This window comes from Fistularia commersonii, chromosome 19, assembly GCF_037954325.1.
Source record: "Fistularia commersonii isolate RoL2024-O1a breed Wild chromosome 19, RoL_Fcom_v1.0, whole genome shotgun sequence".
Taxonomy (NCBI): domain Eukaryota; kingdom Metazoa; phylum Chordata; class Actinopteri; order Syngnathiformes; family Fistulariidae; genus Fistularia; species Fistularia commersonii.
The window spans coordinates 12,411,985-12,436,509 of record NC_141302.1 but is presented as its reverse complement, the minus strand read 5'-3'; the positions used below and the strand labels follow the sequence as shown (position 1 = coordinate 12,436,509).

General features: G+C 39.6%; 2 protein-coding genes across 3 annotated transcripts; one reads left to right on the top strand and one right to left on the bottom strand.

Annotated features, from left to right (window-relative positions):
- Positions 1–942: 942 nt before the first annotated feature.
- On the bottom strand, positions 943–17,378 carry fxr2 (FMR1 autosomal homolog 2). Of its 2 annotated transcripts, none has more exons than XM_086165410.1 (17): positions 16,676–17,378; positions 13,970–14,022; positions 12,878–12,971; positions 10,943–11,014; positions 9,644–9,792; positions 9,290–9,383; positions 8,850–8,966; positions 8,576–8,746; positions 8,372–8,450; positions 8,093–8,250; positions 7,517–7,603; positions 4,028–4,247; positions 3,749–3,928; positions 3,281–3,475; positions 2,999–3,106; positions 2,825–2,913; positions 943–2,732 (listed from the first exon to the last, which is right to left on the bottom strand). In XM_086165410.1, exons 1-17 carry the CDS (start codon positions 16,724–16,726, stop codon positions 2,622–2,624), a joined length of 2,028 nt encoding a protein of 675 aa, XP_086021536.1. In that variant the 5' UTR covers positions 16,727–17,378; the 3' UTR covers positions 943–2,621. The 2 variants fall into 2 exon arrangements, with proteins under 2 accessions (XP_086021536.1, XP_086021537.1); XM_086165411.1 differs by having other exon boundaries at positions 8,141–8,250; positions 16,676–17,350.
- A 2,744-nt stretch (positions 17,379–20,122) lies between these two features.
- Positions 20,123–24,064, top strand: haus4 (HAUS augmin-like complex, subunit 4). The gene is made up of 9 exons (XM_086165412.1): positions 20,123–20,325; positions 20,485–20,624; positions 21,319–21,450; positions 22,025–22,171; positions 22,326–22,422; positions 22,526–22,671; positions 22,839–22,969; positions 23,446–23,514; positions 23,747–24,064. Exons 1-9 carry the CDS (start codon positions 20,259–20,261, stop codon positions 23,931–23,933), a joined length of 1,116 nt encoding a protein of 371 aa, XP_086021538.1. The 5' UTR covers positions 20,123–20,258; the 3' UTR covers positions 23,934–24,064.
- The last annotated feature ends 461 nt before the right edge of the window (positions 24,065–24,525 follow it).

Here is a 24,525-nt window from a genome sequence, read left to right as displayed (position 1 = left end):
TTTCTTAATTTCCAATTGACAATATTTTTGAAAGGTCACATCACTGATGTCAAACATTTATTGTTAGTAAAAAGCTTCAGAATCCAGTGTTCTCATGAGACTGAGTTCAAATTTAAAAACTTTTGTCAAAATGTTGAACAGAAAGATTTTTTAAAAAATGTATACCAAACAATGAAAAGTCCTTTATTGCCATCAGAACATGAGTGAGAAAACCAGAGACAAATTCTGACAGTGAGGAGTCAACTGTACAACCAGCACTCACACACTCTCAATCTCTCTCTCTCCCACACACGCATACACACGCACACATACATATACACGTGCACACACACATACACACACTGCAGTCTTTCAACAGCACATGAGGGATACAGATACTTAAGGGAATACAGTACTCACACGATGAGGTATAAAGGTAATCACAAACACACCAGATAGGGGCTTCATCCTCCTCTCACACACATGCAGCTGAACCAAGGTACAAATACTCAAGTGCTCTTCCATACTCTAAAAACACAACATACAGGTGCGCAGAGACATCTTAACAGCAGCTTCTGGGTCATTTCGTTTCAACCACACTCCCATTCATCTGTCTCTCAAAACCTTTGGTCATGTGGACACTTGCTTGTCATGCACAATGTTGCCCTATTATCAGAACTTAATACTTTATCAGACTAAAACTTGTGAGCAAAGGAAATGTTCCCCTTTTCTGTTTCACTCTTTCTTCAAGGTAGAGTTTCGAGTTAGTTGGACATTCAATGTGTACATTAGCAGCAATTTTAGTGAATGAAACAATGGCTTTGTAAGTCAGATTAATAACACCCTTTCTTCATGCACAGGACAGTCGCCACCTACTGCTTTTAACTAAACACCATGCAAATTAGAAAAATAGACTGCAAGCCCACAAGACAGAGAAATCAAAGTTCATCTCCAGAGAAGAGGTTGGTTTCACTTTAATTTTTTATTTAATATTTTCTAAGATGTGGAAATAGCAACAAAAAAAAAACAAAAAAAAACTTGAGAGCGGTAACCAAGATAACAGTAACAACATGATCAGAGAGCCACTGAAGTTTCGAGTCCCTTCCTCATTCCATCTGCAAACCCAAAACAGCCAGGTACAAAACAGATGCTTTACTTGTTTAAGTTTTCTGTTACTCCCCTTACTCTGAGCCACGCGGGCAACCACACCACCTTGCAGCCGCGTGCTATTGCATTTTGACATCTAGTGAGTATGTCCTGTGTATGTACCTGTTTTCATGTGGCTCTCCTCTCATCTGAAGCTGTCACAATCCCACAGTCCACAGACTCCAGGCCCTCCCCCACTCGCAACACACATCCCAGAGAGGTGGTCACTTTTTATGTGCATCTGGAAGTGTACGCTGCAGTGGTTCATGACACTGGTGAGTCTGGAAGCTAGCACCGCCGTCCCCCACCGACAGAGAAACAGGCAAGGTATAGTTCTCTTTATGTCTAAATCTGTTGAACAAGTCTGCAGTTTTTCTGGCCTCAGCCTGTACAAGGCTGTATGGGTGTCACCCTGGACCATTCAGAGACCCACAACAGATGAGGAGGCGATGTCACGTCACACCCCTCAGGCCCATAAATTATAAATAGAGACACCTCACCCTGTGATGCGGGCCGGGAATATTTTGTTCCGTCATCCCTCCAAGTTAAGTTTTGTGGTTGCCAAATATCTCAAATGTGCACACACAAACAATCACATACCTGCACACACAAACTGTGCGTGTGCCCTGACCCCCAGCGCCGTTCTTTCAACAAGCGCCTTGAATTTTGTGTTTGGCACCAGATTGCTGTTTCTTCCCCAGCTACTCCCTCGATCAATGGCTCTTCACTTTTTTTTTAAACTCATTATTCCGTCATAGGTCTGTTCACTCACGGGAACCATAACAAAACAGAATAACCGTCCTTGTCTTCCTCTCCGGAAAAAAAAACTAAACGAAAAAAAAAAAACAGGAAAAAAAAAAACTCAAGTTTTTTTTTTAAGGTTTTTTTTTTTTTAATTCAAGGCACAATGTCAATCAATAATCAAATCTGTCTGACTGTCTGCATTCCCAGGTTCAGAGTGCGAATGCTGCGGCACATAAGCTATTGGACTGTCTGCCCGTATGTCACTCGTTACAGTTTACATCTTTCTTGTCTGTACTTTAACACTGTTACGAGACGCGTCCGATTTGGTTGAGAGCAACCGCCAAGTCCAAACCAGTGATAAACAATGAAAAAAAACTAACATTAAAACAAGAACAAAAAAAAAAAAAAAAGACAAATAAAGACAACCGTTTCAGAAAACAAAAAAAGTCTTGTCCTGTTTCAGTATTTCTTTAAAAATCAAGTCATATCCACCAGCTCTTTTTGGCAAGCTAGTTGTTTTTTTAAATAAGCACTAAGTACTGATAGATAGGATAGCATACACCTTTAACGTGTGTTTTTAAGTAGATGCATTTGTCGTTTTTTTGTACTTTTTCACTCTCATAGTATGAATTCAGGTATTTTGTCAGGTACTTTTCACTCATCTGTTTAAGGTTTAAGTTAATGCAAGCAGGGACAGAATTTGCCATGGAGTCTTGCTCTAGACTTAGGTTCAAAGGGGTGAGGCCGTCTCATTATGAGACCCCATTGACCAAGGTTAGAGTCTCACTTGTTGGGGTCATCGCTTTGCTGGGGGAGTGCTTGGAGGGCGTTCGCTCTTCTTTTTTACCACCGGTCCCATTTTCCTGAAGTAGAAAAGGCAGGAAACTTGAGAATGATCAAAGAACTAGACATACCTTCATTTGAGGCTCCTCAATTATTTGGCTTGTGTCTCAACCTTGGGCTCTGGGCCAGCATGGTTTTCCTTTTGAGGAAGGTTCTGTCTGCTCTGGGACTCAGCACGGGATATGTAGTCAGCAACGGTCACTAAAAATTATGAATGAAATTGGTGACAATTTACTGGAGGCATGATCTTACATAAACTACCGGTAGGTGTAAAATATTGACTCACCACTATCAGTTGGTTGTCTGTCACGGCTGGCTGAGCCTCCCTCTGGGCGATTGCCACGGTTACGGCGGCGACGGCTTCGGTTGCGGCGCTGTGGCCGGGCTTCTTCATCTACCGGTAAGGCAAGAAAATATTGCTCTGTGTCTCCAATAAAAAAAAAAATTCAGTACAAAACGTATACATATATATATATATATATATATATAAAATCACATATAACAATATTTATAGAATGCCAGTGCATCTGAACACGAACAAATGCTAAAAGCAATACTTAGTTCTCACCCAATCCATTCTCACTGGGGCCTGCCTGGCTGTCTGACTCTACAGCAGCATCCATCACGCTGGGCTCCTGGTCATTGCGGCGGCGGCGGGAGCGTCTGCGGCGGTCAGTAGCCATGCTTTCATTGATGTCTGTGTCAGCAAGCTCTCCCTCTCCCTCCAACAGGGAGTAGGGATTACTATCTGGGTCTCTCAGCACTTGAGATGAAAATCAAAAATAGTATGCAACTAAGACATCAGTGAGTGATGTTAAAACATGTATATCATAATCTACAGCCCATTTATAATCACTGTATATCACAATATATATATTGGGTTATCAAAATAAATAGCGTTTGAATTTCATTTGATTGAAAAGGCCACACATATCCAAAATATTATGATTTAAAAGAGTCTTTGACTCTAATATGGTTAACCCTTTATCACAAGGACTAAGACCAGCTCTGTAACCTGGCCATGTAACTCAACTACCTGAACTGATTGAGTTGGAAGACTTCGACCCAGGTCCACCACGACCACGTCCAGGGTTGGAGCCGCGGCCCCTTCCCCCCCGCCTGGAACCTCTCTCCTCAGCCCCCAAGCCACGAGGTCGCTGGTCCCGCTCACCAACATCCTCAGACTCAGAGGCATTAGACAGCTCAGAGTTTGTGCCTAGTCAAGTGATACAGAAATGTAATTATCATTTATTTTCCACCCCTAACCTTGCAAAGCTAATAACCGTTGTGAAATCATGTCCATAAATTTTCCTACCATATCCAGAGTATTGACTATTGGAGGCTCTGCGTCCACGGCCACGGCCCCCATACGTTCGTGAGGTGTGGAGTGAATTGCTGCTCTCATCTGTCAAGTAGCCCTTCTCCCTGTCAACACCAGGGGCCCCTGTTCGACTGGGAGGTGCACGGTACCCAACTCCTATCTGACGGAGCTGCTCGTCAATCTGGAGCCGCTCAAGACGCAGCTGTTCCACTTCCTGGAGGATAAAAACCAGAAAAGAAATCATGGAGCATGCAAATTACAAAAATGCTACGAAATTAAAAAAAAAATACTCGCTTAAAAATACAAATACAAATACATTTTTCACCTCTTAATACACTCAAATATAAAACATGTTTTATATACACACAACCTCACATACAACCTTGAAAATGTCTGGAAAAACACAAAATATTATGAAGAAAAAAAAAGTACAAGCTACAAATTTCACCAATGCTCTTAAGCAGGGGTGCCCAACAGAGTTTGATTGGCACACAAACAACCAATATTACATTCACTATCAACCAGCAATGATGGTGATATTGGTAGATCGCATGCCAATCAAAGTCTCACATATCTTCCCTGTGGCACTTGCCACTTGACTGAATTAAAGTAGTCCCTGGCTATATCACTGTTCACTTTTCGCAGTCTCACCGTATCATTGTACAATTTTATATTGCAGATAACCGCTATATTTAATCCTCTCATACTCTCCTACTCACACTCCCTGCCAAACACATTCATAGACATAGGGAAATCACAGAACGGCAAACATTACTCTTCAGTTATTTTTATGGTAAGAAGGGCATTTTGCGAGGGGGGGGGGGCAACCAACCAGAATATGGTATTCTGTATTCTTGGCTGTGATTCGCTCAGCAACCATACCACCATTCTCTGCATCTCCTGTGCATAACATGCATCCAACATCGTGCCTTGTCCGTTTCGTGCAATTACCATTCATTTAAGAGTATAGGAGGTGTTTATAAGAGTATGGGAATAGTAAAGAAGAGTCATGAAGTTTTCAAGTTCTTATAAATAGTAAAATAAAATAGGATCAGTACTTCGCACGTTTTTGTTTATTGCAGCTGGTTCTGGAACTCCTGCAATAAACGAGGGATGACTATACAGTGCAGCCAGTCTGAGATCTTGTTTTTTTACAGACACTCGAGTCACCAGGCCTATGTAGTCAAACTCGCGCTTGACTGCACAGCACTTCCATGCGCAAAGGGAGGAATACTTCCCCCCCCCCCACAACGTCACGTTCAAATTGCATTTGCTTTATCTATCAATCTATAATTGCTATTCCAAAGAAGGGAAATGTGGAAGCATAACTTTTGGACTGTGTTTTGGAATATAGGTATACTCAGTAGATATATAAAAAAATGTATATTCAACATTGCTAGTTTTGGTAGATCAATTTTACATGGTTATTTGAAAAGTAGCTCACAAGGCGAAGCAAAAAGGTGCCAAAATTGCTCCAGTTGCCACCAATAACAAGTCTTTTGATCAACTGGAATCATCAGGTTCAACTGCAAACGGTTTATATGTCACTATTTAAAAAGTTCATCGAATGCATCTAAAAAGGATTTAGAGACCGAGAATGATGCTAATTATTAACTGAAAATAATTTTTGGCACATTTTATTAAATCTTCAAATGACACCTGTAACATTCTAACAAGTAACATTGTGCAGTAAAAGTTTCTGCTGATTACCACAAATGGTTTTATAGCCTCTTAAATTCCTGTGCTGCATTAAGCTGGAACCAGACAGTGATTCTCTTGTCATCTGCCACTTTTGAATATGTTGGCAGTGGATAACCTTCAAAGAACAATAGCCCTGTTTACAGAGATTCTCCATTAGTGACGGTCCCTCCTAATTACGTTCTGATAACTTGGGAATTTCTTGGTCATTTAGGACAATGTCTTCCTGGGGTAACATTCTAATTTGTTCCTCATATTTCTCCATAATTTTAGACACCATTTGTAAACATAAAAAGATTTCTTGCTCAACTATGATTTGTTTGGATGTAGATAGTAAAGGTGTGCATTGTTTTTTTAAATACAAAAATAAGTATGAGCCATTAAAGGAAAAACTACCCAATGACATGAAAACCAAGACTGTCGGTTACAAACTGAAGGGGTGATTCATAATATTTTCCTATGTTGATATCAAAGCAATTCTGACAGTTATAATCTATAGTAAGCAGTTATTAAACTCTCAAAAATCAATGTCCCATGAAGCATAGTTTTTAAGGAGAGAGTGATACCCCATTAACATGTGATTCTATGCATCCACCTGTCAGCATCTCTCTATACTATAAATGCTGCCAAGCTCAGAGGTTTGTGATATACAAGGTAACATGATGCTGCCATTATATTTTATCCAGTACAGATACTAACATTTAAGTAGAAGAATGCATTTAATAAAAACAAAATAATCAATTTCAAGAAAGCGACTACTGCTGCTGCTAATAGTGTAGAGGAGGACATAAATAATCAAGGCTGAGGCATATGGCCATTTTTGGAAACACGCTGCCACTCTCACAAGCTTCAATCAAAAGTTTACGTATCATTTTGTAAAATAAAATAAATGCCATACATGCAGGACTTAAACTGCTGTTCTGTGATGTAAATACCTACACCACGGTTGACAGGTAAATGCAAATTATTAAAAGAGAAGCTTTTGCTCAACCTTAACAGAAACCAATTTCACATGACATGATTATAATGAGTCACAATTATGATGGCTTCAGTAATTCAAAAATCACTATACCAGACATGTATCACAATGTCAGGGATCCCCTGAAGTCACCCACATAATCTCCCTCCAAGTAATATTACTATCCTCAACTATGGAGGGTAGTGAACTGCTGGAGTAAGCTCCTGCAATTTCAAATTTTCTGCTGACCTGTGTGAGCTCTATAGATGACGGGGTGTGGTGGGGTGGGGGTGGAGTGTGGCTACAGCAGTTTGCTGGTTAAGTTGTGGAGGATTTGAGGGGAGGGGTCTGACTTCACAATGTGACAGCTGCCTCCACCAAAGACAGCTGAACATCAAGGGAGGGAGCATGAGGGGAGTGAGAAGGAAGTGAGGCAAGAGGGGGTCTGAGGTTATTTCTGGATCCTGAGGGTCCAGATAGCTGAAATCTAAACTCTAGCGTACCCTTCACCCCATCCCAGAGGTACAGACTATTTATAAAAAGGACATGAGGTAGGAGAAAAATGAGGTGCACTCAGCAGCTTTCCTCATGTGGCTCTGGTGAGGAGGGGAACAGGTGACCAATATGAAATTACCCTGAACAGGCCCACATGACCCCCCAAATCCTTTCCTCAACCACATGAAAAGAGCTGGGTTTCTAAGAATTACAGATCCTCAACAGAAAGTAGGTGAAAGTCTGTCAACTTCTACTTAAAATTGAATTTTATACACAACAGAAACAAAGAAAAGGGAGTGCTGCCCTCTGCTGGTAATCAAAAAGACACTAACCTGTAGATAGGACACATGATACTCCAAAAGAGCCTGTGCGTTGCTGATGTTCTCTTTAGTTCCAACAAAGACAAAGGGAACCATGCCCTGATACAGTGGAAAGAAAGAGAAAGCGGGAAATCCAGAGTTAAAAGTCATTTTCTGAAGTTATTAGATAATCATTACTGTCAACATACAACTTTTTTGCAGGGTGGTTAACTGACATGAAAACGTTTCCTTCAAATATATTGAAGTAGTGAGTCGCGAACCATTTCTGAAGATCAGCTTGGTAAGCTTACAAATTGCACGAAGCACATTCAAATAAAATACAATGAACCCCTCAGAGAAGACATGCCCCCTACCTCCCAAATGACACAATCCCTAGCAGAGGGCTGTGTATTTTAAAAGCAACAACAACAACGTAAGTATTAATGACAAGACAAGAAACAAAGCAACAAAATGAAATTGTCAAAACAGGCAGCAAATGGCATGTCCACAATCCTCTGTCGATTAGTAGGTTTTGCCTTTTGGGGAGTAAAGAGGGTGGGGGTTGGGGGGTGGTAAAGGACTGGGAAACTAGCCGAACGGTCCATTCACCTCTTTGCTGCTGGTAGTGTCGTCCCTGCCTGCCCCCTGCCTGCCTACCTCCTCCCGGGGAAGCTTTTTGTCATTGTCTCCCTCGATCCTGACACGAACCACGCCTGACTTGTCCACTATTTCCTGTATCACTTTGCCATTTTTGCCGATGACTTTGCCTGAGTTAGGAAAATAGAAAAAGAATGTTTCAATGTGTAGGAATAATGACTAAGTTAGGGTGATTACATGGGATATTGTCATTTAGAAAAATGGTAAGCTCATGCAGTGCTGTGGACTTACCGACAAGGTTCCTGGGTACCTGAAAGTAGTCTTCTTTAAACTCAAGATACTCTCTAGCCTGCTTCACTGCCTCTGGGGTCTGCAATGTGACATAAACTTCAGCTCAAACTGTATCATGGGATACATGATACAGTTATTCACTCTACTATTTGAATTTACATGACCTAAGTTTACAAATATATTTAAGATTGTTGCATGACATACCTCTCCATAGATCCTGAAGGTACAGCTCTCCTCCTCCAACTCAATGGCTGTGACTCCCGGCACTTTTCGAGCCTGCTGGATGTTGGCACCATGAGACCCAATGGCAAGACCCATCAGGTCCTCTCTGACCCGAACCTCCTCCTGGTATGCTGATGCTAACTGCTTGCTTGTCTGGGAAGGGACATTGCAATGCATAGTTGGATTTGGTTAAAATAAGTTAACTCAGCCTAATGGTATGGTCAGGGTTATCCTGACTAATAGGGTAGAAGCTTACCTCCAAATGTTTGGTGGCTTCTTCATTGCGAGACATAAGCATGAGCTTGGTGCGGATGCTGCGGAAATGCATGTCACTGAGAAGAGTTGCGCGTTTTACTGTGGTTTCATTTGTTGACTGTGAAAATACAGGATATAGAAGGGATTCATGTTAAACAGAGTGACTGATAATTTTGAAATAAAACTGAGCAGCACAGGCTTGTTGTATTTGTCTATTGAAGACCAAAAATGTAAGAAGTGATACATAAGGTCTTCATATCTCACAATGTGCTGCAGGAGATTCAGGAAATCCCTCGCATACAATTAATTTATACCCCAAAATTTCCAAGTTGCTATAAGCCTTTGGCACGGTGTCAGATACCTTTACAAAAAAAAGCAGAGACCTCATGTTTTTCCCCATGACTTGAGACCGAGCTAAAATTTACAATGTAGAATACTGACCAGCACAATGAGTTCATGTGTTTGGGCACTGTAGAAGATGCAGTTGGCTCCGATAGCTTTCCTGAAGTCTTTGTGAATATTGTCATTTGCACAGCTGTTGATAAAGAAAAGTCACAGAGGATCAGCTTTGCTGTTTGTTTGGATGCACCAGCACATTGTGTCAATGCTGTTATCTGTGACCACTTGTGACAGCAAGAAATTGATATGGTGAAATGTAAAATTTACCCACCTATTCCCACATCAACGTTTTTACAAAAGGAAATCCTGGCCCAGTCCATTACACAGTAATTAAACATGATGCTTGGCTGATAATATTGTACCCATAGTATGTAACCAGCAAATGTATAAACTTACATGTCCCGTAGGTCCTCTGGAACAGGGATGGGGACCTTGTGAAAGGAGTTTCGAGAGGAGGGGCTGTTGGGGTTTAGAGGCCTGATGCGCTCCGATGTGACAATCTCATTATATGTGGCATCACACGCAGCATATTCAATCACGTAGAACTGGAAACCAGCACAGTAGACAAATTTTTCAAGATGAGTAAAAGGCAACATCACACCAATGCACCACTTACTGAATTAGCTGGCATTCTACAGTAATACAGTCATTCCAATTTACAAGAAACAAAACTTAATCTATTCTGTATTGTTCAACTTCCCAGTGAGGTAATTAACGCTCTGCTCATTTGCTGACATGTAGCATGAAATAAAAGACAATATAGCAGAGTGAGATAAAGAATCCAATTCAGAAATGTAGGAAATGACAAAGAGATGGGTGTGAGAGGGGCATTGAGAATAACACTGAACACTCCATGCTCAAAAGGACAGAATTAAAGCCATCAGTCACTGCTAGACATTCCTGCTGGCTCTTATCAGACTGCTACAAATAACAGCACAACAAAAGTAGTAGCAAATCCCTTGGCTTGACTAGTACAGCACAGCTATCCTTTCCAAATCCCACTGACCCACTAGTTAACCTGCAATTGTTGGTGAGCTGGTTCACATTAGAAATGTGGTGAAATGCATCAATATAACATAAGTGACTCGTGGTTTACACATCAAATGTGAAGAAATACAAGCTGTATTGGAAATGCAATTTTGTGACGGATGTTCCAACATCAAGCCATGCTGACTCTTGAGCTCATTATCCAGCAGTAGTTATCTTGGAACTTGTACTCACACTAAAACATATCACACCCTGCAGTAAATACACTTCACTAACAGGCAATATAACATACCACTGTTGGGCCTAAGTGAAATCTCTGTACTAAGCCCCCTTTACAGATTGCAGAGTGGCTCAGATCACTTTATGAACAAATTTTAAAATGAGAAACTACATCTCATCATTAAATAATTGTTTATTACACATCTGATTAAATACCTTCAAGTTTAGGGCCAATCAGAACAGCACATGTTAAAAATCAGACCTGAAAATGTAGTTTTTGTACCAGATAACAGAAATATATTATCTTACATCTTCAAACTTTTTACGGCCCTTTGGAAGAGGAAATGCCAGACTAGTCGCTTTTTCAGGGCCTCTGCTCACATGTATCAGCAAGGACACAGTCACAAGATGTTTTTTTTTGGCTGTTGCTTCTTGAATATTTTTACTCTCACTTATAAAAAAGTTCCTGTGTAACAAAGATCAATTTACCTCTCCCTTCATCATTCGGACCCGAGCCAGCCACCAGCCACATGGCTCCTGTTCATTAGCCCTGGAGTATACCTGAGAGTGGATACAAGTTAAAGGACAGGTGAATAAGAGAAAAAAAACAAACTCTTCTTCATACTTTAGTTAGTGGCTAGCTATTCCAGCCTATCAAATAGCTGGATGTCTAGTAAGAAAATGGCAGATCTTGACTGAGTAAAATAAGGGTGAAAATTAATTGGATATTACAAAGACAGTAGAGGATACTGCTAAACTAAGCTTATAATCACGACACCTCACCCGAGCAAGGTTTTTCTAAACTTCCTAACAAGAAAACAAAAGTTAGACAAAAATACTTTCCTTTATCTCATGTTACCCGAAACACCATAAAAAGAAAATATACATTTATTATTATTTTGCTCAGTAAAGAGCTTAAAGTGTGACAAATGTGTGACATTTGTCATAGTCTCTGCAAACTAAGACTGGATATTAAACAGTTCAAAAGTAAAGCCAATCAATAAAACTGAGCACCGTAATCATCGAAACAAACTGTTTTATATCCGGAATAGTATCACACCAGAATGAAAAAAAAATTGGGGAAAAAATAACAAACACCATAAACATAAAATTTTCAACTTCACAAAAAGGTCACACTGGGAAAACTCGCTATGCATATCAAGATAATTATTTAAATCAGTTGGCACATCATTTAAGGCGACCAAACATTTAAGAATGTTGTTGTGACTGCCCACATGTAGCACAGCACAGCTACTTCAATTTAGTCCAGGCTCAATAAAGGCAGTTTGGCATTCCCAATAATACTTCTGTTATTCTTCATTATAATATTGTTGTGAGGTTCTGGGTCAGTTTTACCTTCATGTGATGAATATTTACTGGAGTACGGCACCTTTCTCTTAAAAATACCTGAATTCATTTTTATGTGTCTGTCTTGGCCAGCGCAATTTTTCATGCTGTCAGTCTGAGGGTGGCTGACAAAAGCAGACTGAATAAACTACGGTAATATGTAAGGCCAGTGAGGTTATGGGGTTGGATAGAGGAACAGAATATTCCTCTATCGTCCCACAGTGAGGAAATGTCAATAAACTGGACTCTCTGGTGGTGGTGTCAGAGGAGTATGTAGTCCAAGATGAGGGCAATTCTCAACAACACTTCTCACCCACTCCATGACATGCGGACCAATTACAGCAATTCATTCAGCAATAGAGTGATTCCACTGAGGAGCACTACCAAACCTCACAGGAGGTCATTCTTGCCTGTGGCGATCAGACAGTTTTACTTGGTCTGGTAATAACATCACACTATCTCATCTCACTATCCAGCTGGTTGTATTTTGCCCTTGTAACGTATTCATCTTGATCCCTGAGAGCACTTGTATATTATTGTCTTTATTTATTTCAGTTCATCTCATCTTATTTCTTTCTGTATGGAGCATCTGTAACACAATTACCTCAGGGATCACTAAAGTATTTCTGATTCTGAATTCAAAATCAAATAAATTTTCTATGACCTTGTTTCAAACATTGAAATGACCTCCAACAATGTGTTTTAATTGATGAGCTCGTGTGATGTCCCTGACAGGTAAAATATAGGACAAACACACCAGCAAAAAATAGACCCCGTTAAAAAACAACCACTAAATTTTAATAAGTTCGTACAGTTGCAATTTGACTTTTGAGACTTTTAGAGCTAATAATAATTTTATATTATATAAACAAAAGTTGGCTGTTTAAGCTTCAAGAAAGATATACAATAAGATTTCACAAGGTTTGATTTTGGACTGAAAAAAAACAAAAATCAGCTGAACTGTAATACATAGAATTGAACAATACAAACTAAAGTACTGAACAACAAACTGCCTGATGAAGTCCCTGAGACATGAGGACAAAAATTCAGTTAAAGACTAAAATCACCCAGACTCACCTCAACCTCTTCTCCTTCACCAATTTCCTTATGGTAGTCTGCTGGAGGGGGCAATCGCACATCACTGAAGGGCAACTGTCGTTCTGGCTGCCAGCTTTCGTGAGAAACGGACAAATAAAAAAATGTAAACCTCAAAAATATCAAAAGAACTTGGATGAATCTCCACAAAAAAATACATTTTTTTTACCTGAATTTGTGAGTGATTCAGGTAGTGCAGGCAGCAAGAAACAAATGTATTTAATGTTAAAAATTCAGAAAATAACCCCATCTCATAAATTTCAGGAGATGACTTTCAAGGCTGAATCGGAAACATGTATGTCATTTCAATATTCATTCAATGTTAGGACCTCTTCAAGCTCAAGATCCTAAATAACAATGCAGAATAGTATCAGCACATATCACTATCAAAAGATCTGAGCCTGATAACTAAACTTCTGTGATTTGTTTGTAATGTAATAAAGTAGTGACTGTTGACAAGCTGAGTGCATATGTAATGGCATCCCATACCAGCAAAAAACTCGAACCTGGTATTTTTCTAGGCCTAAATTCTTTCACTGAATACTAGAAAAAACTTTTAATCCAGCACTTTCTTTCATAACTAGCTACTCCAACATACTCCATTATAATCCAAGGAAACGTAGAAGGGTGGGGGTGGGGGGGGGTAGGAACCATCCCAAAACAGCACAAGCCTCCATCTCACCACCCCTCCCTCACTGCATACCTTGGGTCAGTCACTATTTTTAGGGGCATCCAGCACTACAGTCTGTTCTGAGCCAAGTAGATAAAACAGGTCCAGAGCGAAGTCAGGGTAGGGGTGGTCGAGGAGGACGAAGGTGCAGAGGGTGGGGCTTAAAGCATAGAAAACCATGCTGTTGGAATGGCAGGGGGCCATAAAAGAAGGAGTCAGAAAACGATTAAGACGCGTATGAACAGCTGCATTCGAAACACGGGTGGTGAAGAGGATAATTTTGAACGCCCTGAGCAGCAGCCAGACAGTGGTGGAAATGCTCAATTACTACAGCTCAATCCTAGTTTCACCATGTAAGGACCACTTAAGGTACAGCTACAAAAAATGGAGAAGTTAAAACTTACTTGTTTTCAAACACGATCGTAAGCGAGTCGTCGTGGACATCTTTGATGTAACCCTAACAAAAAAAGCAGAGAGGATTTTATTACGATGAATGCAGATGTCAGAAGCAGAGATAAGGAGGTGCCTGTGAGCATTTAATTTCACATGTAAACAACATGGATAGTTCGCTTGAAAGCCATGCGAGACCCACACTGTAACTGAGAGAGGAGTATCAAGAGCTTTATGCGAGCCTATCACACTGCTTACACAAATCCATGGCTGTGAATTCTGCACTTCTGACACCACAGCCAGCCTAAAAATCTCTTTCTTAAACTTACTCTCACATATATCTGGATTCAAATGGAGGCACATTTTCCCTGTGTGACTTGAAAGACTATAGCTTTACAGGCATGTTCATCAGGGAATGTGTAAGGGGACCGTTTACACTCAGTCTACCTAAGATGTATATATAATTTGATAGTCTTGAGATACAGCAGACAAGATAGACTGCAAAAATATTCTACCTTGTGGCATGCCATGACAAATTTGTCATGATATGCCACAAGCTTGAACCAACACCCCCAACACTAAGCAATAATAAGACACAAGGAAAAGGAGTGGGTGTGGCGTGTCTCTGTACAACACAACCTTATAAGGGACAGAGTGGTCAAGCAGTGTCACAGTGTCCGCTGATTAGATCACACAGGACACATGTAAATGCCAGGTCTAAGTGGAACCAACACACAAACATGTACATGAGTACAGATTCACCTGGTAGGCCCTGGTAATACTGGAATGAAGATTTTCTTTTGGCAAAATCAGAAAACTTCTAAAAGTTTATTTTGGATGCTGCTTTGCCTATCAGTGGCCTCTAACTGATGGTCTTAGAAGGCCTTGATCAATTAAATAACAAATATCTTTGACAACTGCCCACTCTCGGGTCCAAGTGACAAGACAACTTACAAGAGCATAAGCAAGTGATCTTAAAGAAAATTAGAGCTTATCCACCAATTTCCAGAGGTCAAATCAGGTGACAGGTGCATCTGCATGTTATGTCAGGTTGAGTATTGCTTCCCTGGAGTAGTAGCAGGTCAAAGGTCAGGCAAGCCCCTTCATGACACAACTGAAAGAAGAGAGGGTTCTCTGGTAATCCTGCAATGGGCCTCATGTCAGTGACCACATGAGCTCCATGGTATAACCAGTGCTTTACGGGATAAGGAAAATTGTGAAATTCCTCACTCTGATCAAATTAAAATAATTAATAATAAATCTCATAAAATAATGCAACCAAAAGAGATATTTTTGGCCGTGTGGCTTGTAAATAATCATTTAATATACATATCACATATAAATACTAGAAAAAAATCTTTATAAGTTCATTCAAGGTTTAAGGTTTTCTCAGTGTTCCTTTTTTACAATGCTGCATTGGATGTTGAGAATGAACAGGTCAAATGTGATTTCATGACAGATACCGTATTGCCCTGAAAAGTTGCAAAATATTTACTGTGTATGTAGATTATCTATCAAAATCTTAAATACCTCAGGGTGACATCAGTGTTTGAGGCCCCATTCTAATAATCACTTCTACTTTACATGTCAGTCACAATAGGCCAGAAAATGCAGTTTTTCCCTCTACTAAAATAATACATTAAGAATGTGTCTACTACGTTTAAGCATCCACTAAAAGAGAACCGTGACATAATGATCGTAACAGAGATGAGTGGAAATTGCTCATTCATGCCAGAGCCGAACTGTCACCCTGTAAAACAGAACGACAGGTGAGAAGCATAAGGCAAGTAAATATAGGCTCATCTCAAAAGCACCATGTGGTTACAAAAAGCAGTGGGCCAACTTGCCTAACATCCCACAAACAAAAAAAATGAGACAGTAGACAGAAAAAAAAACCGTTGAAAATTCTATCACAAAGGTTATGATTAGAAAGCATCGGAAACGTCGCCTGAAAAAGGAACACTGGTTATAGGGTACAAAAATTGAAAATCACATTCCTGAATGAATGAGAATTTTCAATTCCTAATCTGGTTGTCAATTTGTATAATATGGGGCAAAAAACAACACCTATGAAATGTAATCTTTTGTCTGTGTAGAATCTGATAAAAGTAATTCGTTCTCCATTTTTTTTTCCATGGCAAGATGGGACAAAGCTGCAAAAAAGTCACGTGTGTAACAATGAAAAGTATATTTTCATTGGTATAGCGGACTGAATATAAAGGAAAACAAAGTCGTCATCTCGGACGGGGCAATGAAAAATAGTAATATTATCAGCAAAAGTTTACGGTATTTTCAACTTCTCATTAAAATGCAGACTGTCTGGTTATGGTCCAAAATAACAGCAAAACAGCTGCCTAAATAGCAGCTAAAATTGTATACCAGTACTGTGCTCGCACGAAGTACATTCTGAGAGAGACTGACGTATACAAATATATATTTGGCTATGTTTCCAAAGGAACGAAATAAAAGTTGTTACAACGAACAATATTGGCGAAACATGATGATGACAAGTGCACCTAGCTTAACAGCTAGCCGGAGCTAGCTTCCCACCCCACAATGGCCAATCCTAATGGAACGCAAAACGGTCTCCGAGACACAAGCTAACGTTGGCAAAGTGTGGTTATGCTAGGGTTGGCTCCAAGAAAGCGAAACCTAGATAGTTTTAATGAAACAAAACTTTCAGCTGAGACGGTTAGAAACTACGACTGTGGCCAGGTTACCTTGTAGAAGGCCCCATTCGAGCCGCGAACTTCCACGGCCAGCCCGTCCATACTTGTCGGTAGATCCCCACGGCTGTGTTTGTCTGAAGCCGTTACGACCCCCTGCGAGTCCGGTAACGATAGCACCCCCAGTTTCACCGGCCCCTCGCCGCTATCCGGCCGCTTGTGGATTTCCAGTGTTTCGGGTGGAGGGAGGGGGCAGAGGTGAAGGGGTCGGGTAAGATGGGTGTGATGGTGTCAACTAAAGCAACGCAGGCGCTGTCTCCTGGAACAGACAGTTAGGAAGCTTCGTTTGCCTTTAGTAGTCAGGGATTTAAAGTCCGCGAGGTGAACGCGATACCACGGGCGACTGCAAGGTCTAGTCAGGAGCGATGAGGAGAAGCGAGCAAAAGATGCTACGCCAAAAAAGAGCCGCTAGCTGATGGATAATTAGCTGGGAGGCTAGCTATCAACACCTTGATCCAGTCAGTTTTCAAGGATGCTAGCAGGCTAGCCTTTGATAGCCTGTCTGCGTTTTACGGTCTTGAGTGTGGCGCAGTCGTTGCCTTAAGTAGTCGCCGGGGGTCGTGCCTTCAATGAATTCCTCCAAAGTTGTACAATTTTCAGTGGCGTCTCTTCCCATAAAAAAAGCGTTACAGATGCACTGCCACCCGGCGACTCCTCACTCCAACAACTCGTCTCCTCCAATACACGCCGATAGAGTGAATCAGAATGGGACTGAATGACCTCAAACACCCCACCCCTCAATAACAAACACCCGCCCATTAGAGAAGAGTGGCGTGTGATTGGTCAAAAACCTCGCAATCAACGCCAGTGTTCTCCAATTGGTGCAGGAAATAAGGGTTGGTCAGTGAGCACGACCAATAGAAACCAAAGAGTGGCATCCTAACACAATCTATTGGTTTTATCTTTTGTCGATTAAATTGTTACTCGAATTGACTGCCTCTTATACCTGATTTTGCCCACTCATTGATGAGTGAGGACCACAATACTATCGTAAAGTTAGTATATCCATTATGAACCAATTTATTGGAATTATCTAAATTTGGGGAGGTGGAAAAAAAGTTGAGATTTTCATTTATTTATCTCATTTAGTCTGTCACTGTGACAAAAGTTACTTGTAGCCATGCTTGCAAAACAACCAGAAGGCAGGCTATGGCAATGACTGATGCCAGTAGACAGCTGTGAGACGCACACATGGGAGGCCATTAGTCCTCATAGGGGGCACATTCTCTGTCTGTGCTCCTTTTTTAACTGGCCTGTTCAATAATATGCAAAACATTAGGAAAAAAGATGCTAGTGCTGGTTTGAATTTCTCACATCAAAAATAGTATTTCATTGCTGATTTCTGCTCTTTGTGAAAGGTATTATAGCACTATGTCGCTGACTGATTTTCAATTCATTTCTGTGACAAGGCAAAGTGAAACTTATAATACAAAATACAATCCCCAATCGCAAGCCCCACTGTTATGTTTTAATTGGTCAAAATGACATCCTAAGAAGATAATAAAGCCTAAGTTTTGATGTAAACTTCTTTCGCATTTTTATAGACATCATCGGTAGTGTTTGTTTCAACATTTTTTAATTAAAGGTCTGTCATTGCAGATGCCTGTCTAACACGCAAAAGGGAGACAGCGTGGCTACAAGGTAGAATAACAGCAGAGAAGGATCAAATAAGTGTAGCTGCCACCCACCTTTTTTTACCAAATACATGACAATTTGCAAATTTATTTGAACATTATGTGTTCAAATGATACTTAAACAGAATGTTGACAAGCCAACATATCCTGGCAAAATATTCATGACCATTTTCAGTCTAAAAAAAGGAATATCATATCGCAAACAAGTTATATAAGACTACATTATTTGGCAGGAGATTGTTGTTTTATCATGTTTGTTCAGTCCCAAATGGCTGTGAGTGTCATGGTCTTCCAGAAACAAGTAAGAGCTAAGATCACACTTTTTTCTTCCATGTCAGCGTTCATCTTTATGCATCTTTATTTCAGGTGCAGAACCATAAAGCTTTCCTCTCCAGAGACAGGAAAGCTCAGTACAAAAAATATCAATAAATGAATGTAACCACAGGTGGCATGGTGGCTCAGTGGTTAGCACTCCAGCCTCACAGCAAAAAGTACCCTGGTTCAATTTGGGGACCTTATAGAGTTTGCGTGTTTTCTCTGGATTCTCCAGTTTGTAAACTTGTGAGTGAACGTTTTTTTGTCTATATATGTTGCCCTGCAATTGTCTGGTGACCTTTCCAAAGTGTACCCTTTTGCCTGATGACAGCTGGGATAGGTTCCAGCATCCCCCATTACCCTGAGTACAGGATATGTGGCAGAAGATGGATGGATGAATGTAACCATTCAAATCTAGCAACTATGTTCATGTGCCCTCATGTGCAATAACATTTATTCTCATTGTCTGATTCTCAAGATGAGCTTGAGTGAAGTATCCTCTGGTACGAGGTGTTGTTAGTGTGTCCCTTGCAGAGTCATCATAAACTGTCAGTAGCTTGATGTGAGGATGTAAATTATATATCCTATATAACTTCTGCTCCTTGGCTAAGGTGCCCATGAAAAATATCACCAGCCTAATGTAACACTAAGGAGATAAAGAAAAGTCAGTGAGGGAACAATTGGGATAAGTCAGTAAAGCTTAAGGCAAAATGCTTTTTTTCTGTTAACTTCTGCTGAAAGCTCTATCTCTATATAACTGAGTACCTTGTTGTGATTGAGGCCTGTGTTTGGTTTCTTGTTTTTTGGTTACATTGAGACAGTAAAATATTATTTATGATCCTTCCTGGAATATCTCTGTGTAGGTTTGGCTGAGTCATGGACTAAGACTAACACCAAACAACCCAAGAAATAAAGTTAAATATTGAATTATTAAAAGCAAACTCAGCCAAACAACAAACAACCTAAGAAATAAAGTTAAATATTGAATTATTAAAAAAAAAGTAACAAAAAAAAAAATCTGGAGGTTGAATGAGAAGCTGCTATTGATAACAAAAGAATGATCAGAATATGTGTTAAACCATACAAAACATACAAAAACAAAATAACAGCCCAAGGTAATAGGAATATCTGAAAATAAACCAAAATATATGCAAAACTTTTTAAAGATTCTCTTGTCATTTTACTGTCCATGAAATCAAGTTTACCGGACAGTAATATGAAAATGAGACACTGCAATAGACTATTGAAAAATTCGCAAGGGGAATGACGGAAGCTATTTTAGAAGTTGTCTCAAAATTAATATGGGCTATAGCTTTAAAATGTTTTGATAATAACATGTGGTTAAAAAATTAATGTTAAATAAACACTTTTTGTTACAGCAAAGGAGACGATCATCACTGGGTCACGTTGCCTAAACACATGACTCATTTGACCAATAGGAAAGCTAGTTGCAGAGGGCGCGTTGTTCAATCCCGGAAGTCCAGTGCGACCGTTTTTTTTTTTTACTGCTAAGTACCTCGGTCGTTTTCACGATATAAGTAAAAACCGTGTGATTTGTGTGACGGTTAAAATACGCAGAGTGGTATCAATAACTTAGCAAGTTAATAATTACACAATTTAGTCAAAAAATGTCTGCTGACCCCGAGTCTGGAAGTGTGTCATCACTTGGTAACGAGGACGGTTTGCATCAGCAGGGTAAGGAAAAAGGAGTTTTAAAATGCTGTGATTACCGCATGGGTGCTAAGGGTTAGGACAGAGTGGGCATAGAGTGGGCAAAATTAGTTCAATACGAAGGCACATTTCCTTAAGTTGTATTTACAATATTGTGATCACAACCTGCAATTGTATTTCCAGTTCTGGCCTCCTTTCCACTGTGTGACATGACAGAGGAAGACCTGACCCAGAATCCCCAGCTTTGTAAACTCCTGGTCACTCTGGCGCAACACGTCGATAAAACGGGGCTTATTGTTAATCTGAAAACAGAACTGGATAAGGTAGTGACAGAAAAAAAATACTTTAGCCACTGACTTATTTGACTCACAAACTTAAACCACCAAACACGTCTGTATTTGTCTATTTTGGATCTTTGAATGACTTCTTCGGATAGTCGTTGGTGTTAAGAGACACAGGAACTGAGTTGTAAACTTTACTGACCTCCACTGGTGTTGTATAAGACTTCCCAACAAAACATTATTTTCAGACATACTATTTTTGCACTTTTAAACCAGAGAACATGCTCAGGACAGCTGTGAAGAATTTGATAAAGAAGACACATCATAATTCAAAAGAGACATAGTGAATGATGAGAATATGAACTAATCCGCTGTAAATAAGTAGTACAACTTTTTAGCTGCCGATTACATACGTAGTCAAACAACAAATTTCAAATGCCTCTTATTGGGCCTTTCAAAGATATCTGCATTATCTCTTAATCAATAAAACTATGAAGTACCTGTAAATATGGACTGATGATAGATTTAGAAATAGATCACACGTTTTACAAAATTCCTGCTACTTTTATGTGTTTACTTGTTTGAATTGGCTGTTTGTACAAACAAGAAATAAATATTTCTTCAGTATGGGGAGCCGATAGATGGTCAGTGATACTTGTTTTATCATTACTTCTTGCACATATTTGTGTTCCTTGTGTTTCCCTGATGGTTTCTGCATGTTGTCACTTTCATCTAGGCAGAGCAAAAGCTGCTTTGTCAAAGGCGTCACTGGCTGCAGTCTGAGAGCCTCCACAAAGCACTGCTGGAGATGATACAGGACCACTGTGTCAGAAAGCACCATACTGCTGTATCCCCAGACCAGAACGTGGTACAGTTTGCCTTCTAACTTCATATCATAATTAACAAATGGCCAAGCAGCTATTAGTTGATTTTTTTTTTTTAGTCTGGACAGTGAAGCTAAGATGCCACGTAGATTCTGCACTTGTAGACTTGTAGATCTAAATTGCAGCTCGAGTCATTGTATTTAAGACAGAGTAATAAATCAGTATGTATAGAATATTGTGAGCTTTGATATTGTATCTTTTTGTTTGTGTGTGCGTGTGTGCGTGTGTGCGTGTGTGTGTGTGTGTGTGTGTGTGAGAGTCAGAGACTGAGTGACTGGGTTTGGTGTCTACATTGTAACACAGATTATTGCCTGGTGAAAGTCTTGCATATGGAAGTTTTTATTTACAAATTCGGTTTAAAAAAAAAAGAGAGAGAGGTCACATTTTCCCCTCAGTTGACTTGACACATTTACATTATATCGCAAATTGTCCATTCCCAACAACAGGTACACAACAGTTCCCAGATTATTTCCCCATCATATGAAACTGCCAGTCTTGTAGCACACCCAGTATCTTTATGACTTTTAATAAGTGCTTGTGCATGTGTTTTATATGTAGTTATATGAAACACTGGCAAAATGCCTTCTTGTGGCTAAGTGTGTGAGACAGCTGAACCCAAGCAGCAACACAAACGATGACCAAGATCGGCCTTCTGTCCTGGGACTAAACCCCCAGCGTGTGATAGAGCTCCTGCCTACAGAGGAGGTGAGCTATAAACTACACTGCTGTCACAGCAAACTTTTTTTTTATGTTTTTTTGTTTAATGAAAAAATATTGTGGGAAATTTCAGTCATGCACTCACAGTCAGTGAGGAAAACTTGGTCATAGCAAATAATCTTTAAAAAATGTGTATTTTCAGAATGTACAAAGAATGAAACAGGGTATACCCAGAGAGCTGGAGAAGCATCTCAAGAGAAAGTCCCTGAGCATCATATCTTTCTACCAGCCGGAGTCAGGTATAATTGCTGATCATACATATATCTGTTTACTCCATTTTACTCCAAACATTAATAATTGCTCTACCTGGATATGATCAACAAGATGTTGTTTCTGTTCTAGAGAATGAGAGTGAGGGTCTTAAGAACATCAAGTTGTCTCATCTCTCTGCCCAACTGGAAAATGAGAAGAAACGAGTGGAAAGTCTGAAGGAGGTCTCCTGGGAAAACGAAATTCTATTGCAAAGACAGACACAGCTATACCTCTCTGTAATTGCTCTTAACATTTTCCCTTTGTTTTAAGAACCCCATGATATTGTCAACTAGTATGTGTATTTTGCTGACATTTTTGCCCTTCGTTCTGTTGTGCCTGACTCAAGCTTGTTTTAAATCATTTTGCTTTTTCTTGTCCCACTCTGATACCGATCATCATCCAGGAAATCACAAAATGTGTTCAGCTTCTACAGTCTCTCATCCTGGACCATAGGTTGAGAATCCAGACGGATTTAGACAGGAAGAAGTTAGACTACTTTGAAGGGAAATGTGAATTAGTCTTACAGAAGATCAAGTAAGGTTTTTTTTTTTTAACATTTTTGCATTTATTTATATGCCAGATACTATCTGCATTGTTTACCAACCAAATAAAAAAAACAGGGTATGATATCTTGTATGTTACAGTTAAAAAGACTGTTCTACATAATACTTGTTACACATTGTGTTTAATTTCTCATTCTCTGCATTCTCTGTTTCTTAAAGAAACTGACAGAAAATGCAATTGGAAAAAAAACTAAATAAAATAAATAAGAGATAATATGTCATTAAGTTGAAAATGACCTGAAGTTAACAAGAATTTGGCTTAGAAGCAGGAAAATATTAACCAAGAATTTTTATTCTATTAGATTTATAATTGAGTGGAAACCACGATCACTGCATCATGCATGGATTCAAGTCATAGATTAGTACTGTTGTTATAAACCTAGATTCCATGTGTTTAAATATAAAGTGAACAAGCATTTTACTATTGTCTGTTCCACCCTCTGAAAGGGCTGAGATGGTGGAAATTGAGCTTGACACCTACACACCTGATGCAATATCTGCTCACAGCAAAATAAGGTAAGAGGCTTTTTGCTGAACTAATTTAAATTAATGCAATACAATCCCAATTCATGAATGCATCAATGGAATGATTTGACCTCAGACCTTCTTTGAAGGGCAGTAGCAGCAGTGGGTGAAGATGCTGTTAGCATTCTTCATTTCATTCACATTGGAGTTAATGGTTCTGTTCTCTGTTATTGTAAGAAAAGTTACAGATTTGATTTTTCTTCTTAATCTATTTCACTTTTAGGGGGATGCTGGAGTGTGAGTTAAAGACCTGTCGGGCAGAGAAGCAGTCTGTTGAGTTAAAACTTGCCTCCTTTGAGATCCTTGGGAAGGAGTTTGAGGCGCTTGCTGAACAGTACTGCAAATTGCACCAGGAGATCGAAATGAAAAATTGGGCTGTAAAAGAATTTGCCCAGTACAATGAGAAGTGAAGACAATGCATGGACAGCGCGATTGAAACGTGAATTTTACCTTTTACAGAGTGTCAGCTCACAATCTGATCCTGAATTCTGGGCATGGAAAATCAGTACAAATGTCCGAAGTAAATGCACAGCTCCCTCTAGACCCCATACCTAAAATCATTTAGAGTGGTATGATACAAGAGAATTCAGGATTTTAATGTTTTTGTATCACTGCTTTGGTGTACAAAGTCACATATCAGATACTTCTGAATGAATAAAGGTTGATACAAAATTAATTATTTTACATATGTATTAATTTATTTATTTAGAAAAACAGCATTAGCTACTTTTAGAGTATACAAATAAAAGAAAATATATACAGCATCAGTGACATGACCTTTAGAATATGCAGATTTAATTTTTTAACCTGTTTTTCCAATATTATCTTAGTCATGTTGTAATTGGTTAGGCTCTCACGTGTTTGTAGTCACTGGTTGGTAATCTGATAGTTTACTGTAAATTGTCCTGCAAATCTGTTAATTTCCTGTAGCCTCTTGCTCATTTTTGTGCAATGGCCCTCTAAATTGAATATCATTATATTAGCATTTAATTTTTTCAATAT

Bases quoted from the DNA above. Each gene is read 5' to 3' on its own strand.
- haus4 (XM_086165412.1), top strand. From the start codon at position 20,259: ATGTCTGCTGACCCCGAGTCTGGAAGTGTGTCATCACTTGGTAACGAG. The intron at 20,625-21,318 runs GTAGTGACAGAA...ACTTTCATCTAG, and splicing joins TGAAAACAGAACTGGATAAG to GCAGAGCAAAAGCTGCTTTG. The intron at 22,970-23,445 runs GTAAGGTTTTTT...ACCCTCTGAAAG, and splicing joins TTAGTCTTACAGAAGATCAA to GGCTGAGATGGTGGAAATTG.
- fxr2 (XM_086165410.1), bottom strand. From the start codon at position 16,726: ATGGACGGGCTGGCCGTGGAAGTTCGCGGCTCGAATGGGGCCTTCTAC. The intron at 12,972-13,969 runs GTAAGTTTTAAC...TTCTCACGAAAG, and splicing joins ACGATCGTGTTTGAAAACAA to CTGGCAGCCAGAACGACAGT. The intron at 4,248-7,516 runs GTTAGTGTCTTT...TTTATCCTCCAG, and splicing joins ATCATGTGTCCTATCTACAG to GAAGTGGAACAGCTGCGTCT.